General features: G+C 46.0%; 1 protein-coding gene across 8 annotated transcripts in view; it reads right to left on the bottom strand.

The window, feature by feature from the left end:
- Positions 1 to 12,134, bottom strand: part of rarga (retinoic acid receptor gamma a) — a 54,906-nt gene that overhangs the window by 4,133 nt on the left and 38,639 nt on the right. For all 8 annotated transcript variants that reach the window (XM_079360601.1, XM_079360600.1, XM_079360607.1 and 5 more), the window contains 3 exons: positions 1,986 to 2,134; positions 1,486 to 1,627; positions 306 to 469 (listed from right to left, as the gene is read on the bottom strand). In XM_079360601.1, coding sequence (XP_079216727.1) covers positions 306 to 469; positions 1,486 to 1,627; positions 1,986 to 2,134 — 455 coding nt within the window. The remainder of the gene's footprint in view (positions 1 to 305; positions 470 to 1,485; positions 1,628 to 1,985; positions 2,135 to 12,134) is intronic.

Here is a 12,134-nt window from a genome sequence, read left to right as displayed (position 1 = left end):
GTTTCAGAGATGGTGTGCAACCTTGTTTGCATCAAGGGTGAGCGTGTCCTAGCCTGAAAACACATTTACATTTGACATCAATCACAGGAGGGGGAGAAGAAAAAAAAAAAAAAATCTGTTTACGCGTTGCATCAATCACTGTGAGGCCACACAGATGGCTTAATGGGGAACTGAATTAGTTACGCAGAATTGACGTCGTTGCATGCAACTTAGGAGCGTTTAGTGACGGCAGACCTTGACGAAAGTTGCTAAACACAGTATGATTGTGTAGCAGCGTAGCGTATTTACGTATGTGTGGGACTTACTGTGGTGTATTTGCCCAACTGGCAAAGTGATGGGAAGGTTTCTTGGTGAGCTTTGCTGACTTTATTGACCAACTCCTCGAGCTCTCCGCTCAGCTCGTAGCTCTCTGGAAGAACCACCTCCTCCTTCACGTCCTTCTTCTTCTTGTTTCTGTCGTTACGCACCGCTATAAAAAGAAGGGGGGGGGGGGGGGGGGGGGGGGGCGACAGTAAGTTACAAGATGTACAAAACTTTGTACAAAATCCTGAATATTCCCTATTTATCTGTGATCACATGAAAAAACACATCCACCACACTCCTGCTCTCTGTCCCTGTCAAGGACTTCGCCATTGCTGTTGGAAACCGGAACTCAGGCAACCGACGTTCTTCTTAACAATCTCAGCACATTTCCTTTAGCACGGCGCTGACACTGGCTATCTCTTTCTTATCACCGGCTCTCTTCCTTGTCCATCTCTCTATACCACTTGACCGGTGCACATAAGCCAGGCCTCTACTCTCTCCCTCTCTCTCCTCCCTCCTCCTCCCATACTTTCCTTCCTCTCAGGATATCCAGTAATAGCAGAGGCACAATGTGATCCCGGTCTTAACACACATCCCACAAAACAGTACACCCACATACATGTCCCATGGGCTCTGTGAAGGGCAAGAAACTGCCACTGACTCCAGCCTTATAACCACAAGGTCAAAATAGAAGAGGGCACTAAACTGTGCCACAGATCAGGAACACAGCATGAAGCTCGCTGATTTTAACTTTGTTATAACTCAAAATCTCGATTTTCTACTCTTGCTGTCTTCATGAATGAGAGCAGTGTCTGCGCTGGCCAGAGGGCGAGGTTTTGTGGTGAAACAGGAAGTCAGAATGCTCTCGCGAAGCGATTAGTCATATGACTGGTACGGTGCCCAGCCTCGCCCCGATCACCACCCCTGCTCGGCTCATCGTCTGCTCCTGTCTCTGTGCTGGATGGTTTCCTGGAGTCTCTGAGTGAGCATTTATAGATCAATAAGTTCACACTGTGTGAATCAGATCAGAGACGAGTACAAATGTAAATCAACTGCTTGCAGATGTCTTCAAGGAAGCCAGGTGTGTCACAGCGTTGTGTGTGTGTGCACACTATTGTGTGTAAGTGAGGGAATGTCTGTTTTTTTCTTTTGTTGCAAGTTCCACTGTCTTTTGGGACTCACCTTCCTTGGACATGCCGACCTCAAAGCACTTCTGCAGCCTGCAGTACTGGCAGCGGTTGCGTGTGACCTTGTTAATCTGACAGTTCTTGTCTCGGTGGCAGGTGTACACCATGTTCTTCTGGATGCTGCGACGGAAGAAACCCTGGGGCAGCGGGAAGCAAGAGACAAAAGGGGAGAGGGCAGCGAAAGACAGAAGAAAAAAAAAAAAAGGTTGTGAGTTAGAGTCAAGACAATAGATCAGGGATGTGAAATGTATCTGTTCCTCTTTCATGTCTCTTTTTAAACTTTAACACGGAAAAGAAAAAATTCGACTGTTTGCATTTTGATTTCACTTGATTTTTCTACCATCACGTGTTTACATTTTTCAGGCAACGACCAAAATTTGAGATCCTATTTTAATCCAAATGCACGTCGCTTGAAAAGCAGATTTATTACAGACCCGGGTGTTATAAATAAAAAGAAAAGCGGAGCTTAGCAAGTATCCAGCAGGTTCTTCTCACCTTGCAGCCCTCACAGGAGCTGACCCCGTAGTGGTACCCTGAGGACTTGTCCTGGCACACAAAGCAGGGTTTGTAGATTCGAGGTGGGGGAGGTGGAGACGGAGAACTGGGTACCATCTCCTCTGAGCTGGTGCTTTGGGTCTCCACCGCTATGGAGGGGGAAAAAAAGAGAGAGAGACAGGAAAATTCATGAGCGACACAAGTGGCACAAATGACTGCAAGTGTTTCTGTTGAGTCTGAAATAACCCCACATGCACTTGTCGATGCATGTAGCAGACAGTCAAGAGTTTTTACATTCATTCTAACAAGCTATGACAGCTGACAGCGTTTCCTATCTGTTTGGGCGGTAAGAAATCTCAGTTGTGTTCAGTTGGTTTCTTAGTTGGACAAAATTGATCAGATAAGAGATAGAGAGAGAAACAGAGCAAACAGTTTATTTAACAAGTAGCAGCCTAAAGGGCAGCAGTCAGGTGCATACTTGGGGGATTATTGTTTAGTGTGAGCATGAATAAACAAAAAGGAAGTGTGGCTGTCTCCCAGCAGGTACAACACTGTTTTTACAGTAGTAGGAAAGAGTGCATTGATTGACAGTTACTCTGATAAGGCCAGGTAAGAGTTAAAGTTTAAAGCTAGCTCTTCCTCATTCCACAGAACGACGACTGAACATGATGACATCTTGCACGCACAGAGGAGACACATTTCAAACACACATGCGTGCAAAGCTCAGTGTAAAGGCCTCCGCTGCTAACTCTGAGTGTGACGTCAGCGCTACCTCGAGTCACATACTTGCTACGGTACATTAAACCTCGCTCTATTCCAAAGTGAAACACCTACAAGCGCTTTTAGAGGTTCAAGTGTGCAGCGTGTGGATTCCATACTCCCTGGAGAAACATAAGCTGCACACACACACACACACACACTCAACCTTAAGACCAGAACCTCGTCACACATGTGAGCCTGCAAAAACTCACAGACACACATGTTGCTCAGGGGAAGTATGGAATCCATACGCCGCACACTTGAACATCCACTCTTTCAACTTTCACCCTTGGTTACCCTCAAACTTCACCCCCCCCCCCCCCCCCCCCCCAAACTCTGCATCCCACAAAACTCCTGACACACAAACCCTATTTTTCTCTTGTTTCCTGGCCCTAAATTCCTCAGTGCAGCCCTGCCAGGTTTTAATAGAGGCCCAGGCTCATAAGGCTGCCTATAAAGGCGGTCCCATGGCTGGAATGGAGGCCCCAGCTCGGCTGGCCCAAACTTTATGGGGACTCGGTCACCTTGGGCAGCTATTCACACCACCAGCTGTAGCTCCCAGCCCGTAAAAAAAAAGCCAATCATAAAATAAAAAACAGGGAGGCTCTAAAATTCTAACTTTTACTGCCCCCACCTCCCCCCAGCACTTTCAATGGAAAGCACAGAGGGCTAGCCTAAACTTAACCTACAACCCTCCCCCCCCCTCTTTCACACCCAAGGCTGAGGCAAAAACCACCAGCTTGGCTTTTTACAAGAAAGGGGAGACTTCAAAAAGAAGGGGGAAAAAAGAGGGCATAAAAAGTGGAATTTGATAAAAAACAGAGAGAGGGGGACAGGGGGAGGACGGGACACAGTTGCTCCTGAGGGCAAAGTCTTGTTCAAGACCAAACTGACCATTACTACCTCTTCGTCTACAGCTGCTGTGACTGGCCAACTACGGCCTCATTAATGATAGTAACAGAAAAAATGTCAGACATTTTCATTTGTAGCCTGCTGCTCAGACATCTGTTTTTCATTTTAGGATTTTTTTTTATATATCTGACTATTCAGAATCCACATTTAAATTCCTCCTTTGAAAGCCCTAACATTGCTGGAGGCAAAGATGTTTTCCATTATAGTTTAAAAGTGATCCCAAAGCCAAATGTGCAAATCAATCTAAAAGCTGAAGTTTACGCCCGCTGAATGTTTCTACAGCATTTCTTATATCTGCCCAGCCAGAATGAAACAAAGCAGCAGGGTCAATGGGAGAGCAGAAACCCTCTGAACGTGCCATGAACCTCTGTGTTTATGCAATAATAACAGCAGCAAATGAGCCTCCAGACCAAGCGCTGACAACCCCTCAGAAGAGGACAAACCATATGTGGCGTCAAGTAACGAACACTGACTGACGCCGTCGAAATGGAGAAAAGAAAAGCGAGGCCAAAGAGAGAAAGGCCTCTCCTGCAGAAAACGAGAAAAAAACAAACAAAAAAAAAAAACGCCAGGCTCTGTCAACACATTGAACCGGGTTCCTGCCAGAGAACATGACTCCTGTACCCGCCTCTCAGAACTAGCCTCATCCAAAATCCCCCGCACCGCTTACCCCAGGGCGCCACAGTGAGAGGACCCATTCAGGCGACTACCATGAGCCCCTTTTTCCTCAGTATCCTCAACTCAGCTCATCACTGTTTAGAAAACAAAGCCCTGTGAAATGAGAGGCCCTCCTTATCAGCACTTCGAAGGCCTGGGGCACCATTTGCATGACAATCTGCTGGCCTCGGCCTGTGAGCCGATGACAGACAGATGAGAGGAGAGGAGTGGGATAGGTGGGTGGCTGCCCTTGTTGGGGGAGGAGAGGAGGATAAGAAGGAGGGATAGATGGGTTACCAGTCGCCACTGTTCGTTTCCTGCTCAGTATCAGTTTACTCCCTAATCCCCTCTCTCAATGCTCTCTGCGCCCAGCTGCACTGACCAGGCCTAATCCCCTGATCACATAAACACACATATTATATTCAAAGGATACAAAATACACACACACACACGCATACAGGAAGATGATATTCACTCGCTTCAAACTAGCAAACACACACGACAATCCTCAAACTACAAGCGTTCCTCCCCTTCAATCCCTTACAGGACTCGAGTCGGAGCAGGATGTGCCGCACGTCGTTCTCAACCTCAATTAGATGTGAAATGTAACTGCACACGACAGAAATAGCTGTTTGGGCTGAAGGTGACTTCAACTAGGTCAATTACATTAAATTCTAGAGCACGTCAGCCGGGCCGATCGGCCTCCCTGTAGCTTTAACGGATGCGCGGGGAGAGAAAGAGAGAGAAAAAGAGGCATTACAGAGAAAAACAAGCCACTTCCTGGTCAGGCCGACGCTGGCTGCCTGTTGTTCGCTTGACTGGAAAAGGGGAGTGTTTGTAATGTATGTGAGTAAAGGCATGACAATGCAGCTCGTGTTTTTATGTTGCAATACACTCCTTTTTAACTGAGCAGCATATGACACTCTGGCAGCGTAACAAGTTTTTCTTTCACAATAGGCCTGCAGATTTGGCCTACGTGACTTGTTGTGTGATTGAATCTTCTGCTCTAGGAGTCTGCTCGTGGTATGTGGGAGAAACTACACAGGCAAATTTTTTTTTTTTTTTTATGAAGGGACGGCGTACATAGTGCACAGTATGTGCGTGAGTGGCACAGACATGTAGAGTATTTTAAAGTGTATATGTGCTTAACGTGTGTCCAAATCCAGCCTTAATTTGATTTGCAAATGACTGACTGTTCGTAACTGTGCAGCAGCTAGTTCCCCTTTAATATATCCTCCTGTGTGTTTGCACGCAACTGAATTAGAAGATTTTTTTTTTTCTGTCCATGTAATACTACGAGCATGGGCATGTGGGGCCTTTGTTTTTTTTTTGTTTTTTTTGGTCTCTACCTACAATTAAGAGCCTGCAAACCTTGCGTGTTCTTGTCGAATGTGCACAGCAGTAAAAAAGTGTGTGAGACTTGGAGGCAGTGTGTTAGAGGGGGGCTCACTGTGAAAAAAAAAAGAAAAAAGGGGGGTGTGTACTGGGCAGACAGCAGTGGCAGAAGGAGAGCAGATTGGGAGAGGGTGGTGAACAGTGGGGCTGGAAGACTTGCTGGCACACTAGGTGGGGGCGTTTTGAGGGTGCCCTTGGCCTCTACCCTGTATCAGAGGCTATACGGGACCACAAAGTACTCACTGAGTGATCGTCAGCGCACGGAAAGGTTTCTTTTGAAGTGGCCTTCATTAAAGAGGAAAAGAAAGTACCACACCCTTGTCAGCAGTGCCAGCATGTTTCACTCTCGTCCTCTCTGATTCTCTGCCCACGTCTTCCTGTCATCCCTCTGAGGCTTTTGCTGCAAGGCTCCGCACCACACAAACTCGTTTCCTTCCTCTTGTCTCTACCAGTCTTTCCGGAGGATCTCTGTCACTGCTTTTGTCGTCACCTCTCTCTGTGTCCTTAGCTGCTACACCCTCACGCTGTACGTCTCGTCACTTTTCCCGCCGCTAAAATGCTGTCACTGATTTAGTCCCGCACCGTCGACTCACCTCCAAGCTTTGGAGTGAAAGACCAATCTAGACTATTGTGCGAGTTACACAGGAACTCACGAGGTTGTTTATAAAAAAAAGTTTATAAGGCGAAGGAGTCGAAACCTCGGAGAGAGGGAGGAATGTGTGTGCGTGCTGACAAGGAGGGGGGGCTGAAGGCTTTCATTAAAAGGTGCAGAGCAGTAGCAACGCCTTTCAACAGCTGTCAAAAAGCTCATTACCTGGACTCCTACAGACACACACAAACACGCAGACACACACACACACACACACACACACACACACACACACACACACACACACACCCCGTAAAGAGGCCCAAGTATGGCGTCTTTTAAAATGAGGTCTGTGATAAAGTTGGGCAGCAAACCCAGAGGATGGACCAGGTTTGAGAAAACAAACCAAACTTGCCAGGAGTTGTGAGAAACCAGACATTAACCAACACACACACACACACATACACACACACACACACGCACACGCACACGCACACACACACACACACATTCACACACCTCCAGGAATTTACACCTTTCTGTCAGGACCAGGTAACACGGAGAGAGCAGATGTGTAATCGGAGCGCAGGCTTATAAAGTGAGTGTAGCATATTGAAAGCAACAAAATCTCGATACGGTAATGGCGCACAAAATTCTTGCAACACAAAAACATTTCACAAGCTTTTTTTTTTTCATCTAAAGCTCGAGCGTAGAAGGCGTAGAAACAGAGCAGAGCAGGAAAAAGCAGCAGGTGGGATAAGCCTGTATCCTCAGGGCACATTTTTATAAGTGGAATTACCCTTGTAGTCTGGTGCTGCTCTCAAAACACCCTTTCTTCTTTACAGCACCTCATAAAGGGCCTTTTGATTTTTTTTTTTTTTTTTGATGGAGTCCGCCAAGCCAACATTTGGCAGCAGACACCCCCCTTTTCCTGTAATGCTGTCAAGAAACACACAAGTTGGCTTCAAACACACAAAGTTGCCCACTAGGAAGTTTGTCCCCGATGAACCGAGAGGAAAAAGTTTCCTTCAAATGTCCTTGTACCAGACCTGAGGAAGGAGGTCTTAAAATTGAGAGGAAATTAGAGGAAATCTTATTTCTATGCAAGGATTTAAGTTACAGTTTTTTTGTTTTTTTTTATGGCCTGTGCAGGAAAAAAGCAGACGGCCGAGTGCAGATCTGTGGAAAAAATGTGCCGCCTCATCCCTGCCGTGAGCTCCAGCTGACTCTTCATCTGCCCAACAGAAGACAGAGAGGAGCACAGCTCTCCTCCTGTGACTGCAGAGTGAACCCAAACCTGGCAGCCCGGAGCAGGCCCGGGGCCATTGATCATGTTAAAAAAGACAGGACAACCCCCCGAACAGCGCAAGGGAGCAGACAGGGAGCAGAGGCTGGCAGACAGGCGAGGTGAGGAGAGAAGAGAGGAGAGGAGTCATCAGGCATACCCACGGTCTTTGATCCGCGGGTTGTTTCTCGTCCTCCCAGACTTCCTCTCACCATCTGTAACCCCAGCTCTCACCTGTCTGTCTCTGGCAAGGCTTACTTGCGCTCATTCAATTGCTATTGCTTCCTCCCCACAACAATAGAAACCTACAAAAAGTAGAAGTAGCGCAGCCGTGGCTGCAGCCTCGCACTGTCAGAGGAAGTCTGGGGAAAGGAGGATAATGTAAACAACAACAGTAGTATTCACTCGGGCTCGTATTCACTCAGGGGAAGCACCGCAGACACAAGAGTGCAAACCTCTTATTGGAGGGAACAAGCACACCCACATGTAGTAGTGCACAGTTCACTTCCACTCAAGTGTCCAAACCCAACAGTTTTCACACACTACGCCACACGTTTCCGTTTTCATCAATCACTGATTTCAAATATCATGTCGAGTCAAAACTTTCTATCTTAAGTGCCCTCTGAAAATGTGCACCAGGACTTTTATGGCAACTAAAAACAATACTAGGACTTTGAAAGACAAATGAAGGTTGAGAGAGGGGATGGAAAATATCTGGGGCTTCCTGTAGCTGTGTGATGTGCCATCTGATAAGTATAGGTATTACAACACTAACATGAAGTCCCCTTAAACTGGCACCACCTTTCAGAGTCATAACAGGTTTAGAAGAGACGGTGAGAAACTTTTGCTTTGAGTGGCTGAGCCCAGTGATGATGCATATCAGGGTTTTTCATTTTTGCCTGGCAACCGGCTACCAACAGGTTGCCTAACTCCACGTCTGGGCGGTGGCTTTCAGAGCTCTGTTAAGAAACTTCGACTGGGGCCAGAGAGTGATTCATTTCCTTCTGTCTGCCTGTTGATGCACTGGAAGTTCCGTGTGAGATCAACATGGGGCAATTGTGTCAAAAAATGTTGACATTCTGAGTATTGCCATTCAGGGAATATAAACGCGTCACTAAGTAAGCCAGTGTCGCCCATTCAGTCAGTTCCCATAACATAAGTCTACCCTGAACTCATTCAGCATTCCTGAAAGAGGCATAAATCATCCCAAGCAGCCCCTGACTCCTTCTCTGGATCGCTTCCTGTCTAACTGGCTGTCTGTTTGGCTGGCTGGTTTTCTCTCAGAGTTTTTCTGGCACTGTGAGCTGCTTATAAATCCAGGCCCACTGACAGGACGACTACAGCCAGCTCTGATTCTATCCAATTTCTCGAGGTCCAGCTTGTCAGTGTGTGTAATGTGTGTAAGTGCAGGGAGCTCAGAAACGACTTCAGTAACATAATCACTGTCGAGTTTCTATTATAAGAATACAGATATATACATGTCTATAGTAAATGAAGGTTAACATAGCCGTGTTTGCAGCTAACCAGGTTGAAAACCAGGAGTCTGTATGATAGAGAGCCAACAGAGGAAATGTATCAATGTGAGATAAAGCAGTGGAATGAAAGGAGAGATCAATACATGAATCATGCACCCCTGCAACAACAAGAAATGAATATAGAAATCAAAAGAAAACTAAATAAATGAGCCAGAGCCTGCTGGACAGTCAGTTATTTGTAACATTTGCACGGTAAATAAATGAAAATGACGCGCAAGTCTTGGTTCAAAACGAATGACAGTCGTGCGGTTACAAATCTGATGACTGACCAGATGTATGTGAAGATGTAAGCACCTCCTGCTGTCTCATGCAGTGACCTGCTTTCTCACATTAACCTGGTTTCATGTTGTTTGTACGCACACGCACACACACACACACACACACACACACACACACACACACACACACACACACACACACACACACACACACACACACACACACACACACACACACACACACAGGCATGCATGAAGTTCTCTGCTACCATTCATGTTCTTCCTGTAAAAAGCTGCATACTGTTGGCTGAGTGCACAATTACAGGCGTGTGTGTGTTTACCACACACCTGTTCCCTTTTGGTGATTGCACAAGCAAAATACACACAAACAAATGAACTAATGCAAGTATATACAAATGTGCTCACACACCATTTCCGTGCCATGGCAGTTGCACATATGCATATTGACAGAATTTGACTAATGTCAAAGGGAAAAGAACACCGACGGGTCTCCCCCTTCCCTTCTCCTCCCATCCCTCGGCCGGCTCCTCTTCCATCACTCTCCACCCCTGAGCTCAGATAATAGCTGTACTACACCAGCCGCCCACCACTCCCTGCCAAACACTGTCGGCTGCGTAAACACAGCCCATTCATACACACACACACACACACACACACAGAGGGAGGACGGCCGGGCTTGTCTGGGTTTTTTAGTCGCGGCTTGGCTGTCCGAGCTTTTGCTTCTCATAACAGCGATCCCCTGGCAACGCTCGAGCCAAGCCGTCAGTCAATAACACGCTGCTAACAGAACCGCTCCCGTCACACTCGCATTCAGCTGACATACACAGAGTCCTATATACATTCTACCCGAACACGCATGCCAGTCTTTACATAGCATGCAACAATCTCTCACAGGCACATGCATAAATAAGTACATCACACACACACACATAAACACATGTGCACACACATGCACACTATCCAGTTGCCCACCGCTTTGTACAAGGGGAAATGTGCCTGGCAGGCAAGGAGCTGCTTTTAAGACAGTCAAACATGGTTGTTAGGGTGGGCACCCAAAATACCTCTGTGACCAGCTCGCTATTGTGAAAGAACTTTCAAAATTCTTTCTTTTATACCACGCTGATAACGATGAACAAACTTTTCACTAAAACATATCCTATCAGTGTTTTAGTTCCCACTCTTGTGAAATACGGTGAACATGTTACGCAACAAGAACAGGAAAGGACAAAGGAAAACAAATCAGAGAGATTGAAGCTCTGCACATTGGTTGATGAGTTTTATTTACAGTGGTGTGACGGGCGCTGCTCACCGACTATAAACTGCTGTTCGGGCAGAGCTGGATTCCAGCATAGGCCTGTGGAATCCAGCCTGGCACATTGTCTGTCTCTGGATTTGACACAGCAGTCTGGGTGCCCAATGCTGGTCAAACAGACGCATATAAACACTCCATATGTTGACATATAGGAGTTCACACAGAGACGCCACAAGCGCAGGAGCGGGCTGACACCCTCATATTTATGCATAAGCAAAACCACACATGAAAGTGGGGCTTGTGGAAAATGTTGAAGCAACAGCACGGATTGAATCTGTTTATTTATAGGCAGCACAGCCTGTTAATGGGTTCAGGCTGAGACAGATCTGTTAGCAAGGTGGTGTGACACTGCAACACAAGCAGTCCTTATACTGAAAATGGCCTCTTGGGGAAAATGTGCTTTTCATGTTGCAATGTATTGTTTATAGAAAATATCCAAAAACTACAATGTGGGAAGAGTTAGGAGAGATTAAACCAAATATCATAGTTCATAGTTTTTTTTGCAATAGCAGAACACAAATGAGAGATTTGCAGTAGCCCAAGCTTCTGCATAATTTAGCAGTTTGAAGACAATTTAAATTAACATACAAATGTAAATATAAGCCATATATATGTATATGTACATATGTGTGTGTGTACATATATTTTTTTTTTAAAGTGTGTATAAATATCACACACTTGTGCATACACGTGACAGCAGCTTTCCTCAGACGCTGAGAGGAATATGAACTGCACTCAAAAACGAGGTTGTTTTTGGATTACACTTGAAAGTGGCAGACAAAAGCCTTCTCTTGTGCTTCAGTGTGTACACAATCGTTGCTGATGTTCTATGTTAAACATCCCTGTCAGTTGTAAAGGTGTAATTGTTTTCAGAGACAAGTGAAGGTTTTTCCATAGGGCATATCAATTACGACTCAGTGACCTTGCAGCAGCTGACTACTTAAGCCCTTTTAACTTCAGCACATTCATTTGACATTATCTCCACAGGATCAACAAGCTTTATGTATATATAACAGCACTGACAAGTCCTCATTAGAATTGTAGCTATAAGTCTCCTTCAGGACACCCCCCCACACACACACACACACCATCCACCCTCTAACCAAGATACCACTATCTATTTCCAGTCCTGCCCCCTTAGGCATCCTAATCTTTTAATTGAATCTTTGGTAATTATAATGAAATAACTGCAGACTTCCATCAGTGAGAAAATGATCAGGACCACAATGTGCCAGCGGTCGCAGAAAGCTTTTCCTTCATTGCCACTGCCGCCGCGATATATGCCCCAATTTCAATTAGCTCATCAGTTCACATCTGAACAGCACATTAAGGGGAAAACAAAGGGGTTTGTGGCTGTGTGTGTGTGTGTGTGTGTGTGTGTGTGCGCGCGCATAGGGATAGATTACCCTCGCGATTTGTATCTGTCATGTCACTCTCTGGTCCGTATTGCTTGCAAGCATCACGAT

This window comes from Symphodus melops (assembly GCF_947650265.1).
Source record: "Symphodus melops genome assembly, chromosome: 13".
Taxonomy (NCBI): Eukaryota; Metazoa; Chordata; class Actinopteri; order Labriformes; family Labridae; genus Symphodus; species Symphodus melops.
Note: the sequence above shows the minus strand (reverse complement) of the source record. Positions and strands in the feature narration are given on the sequence as shown.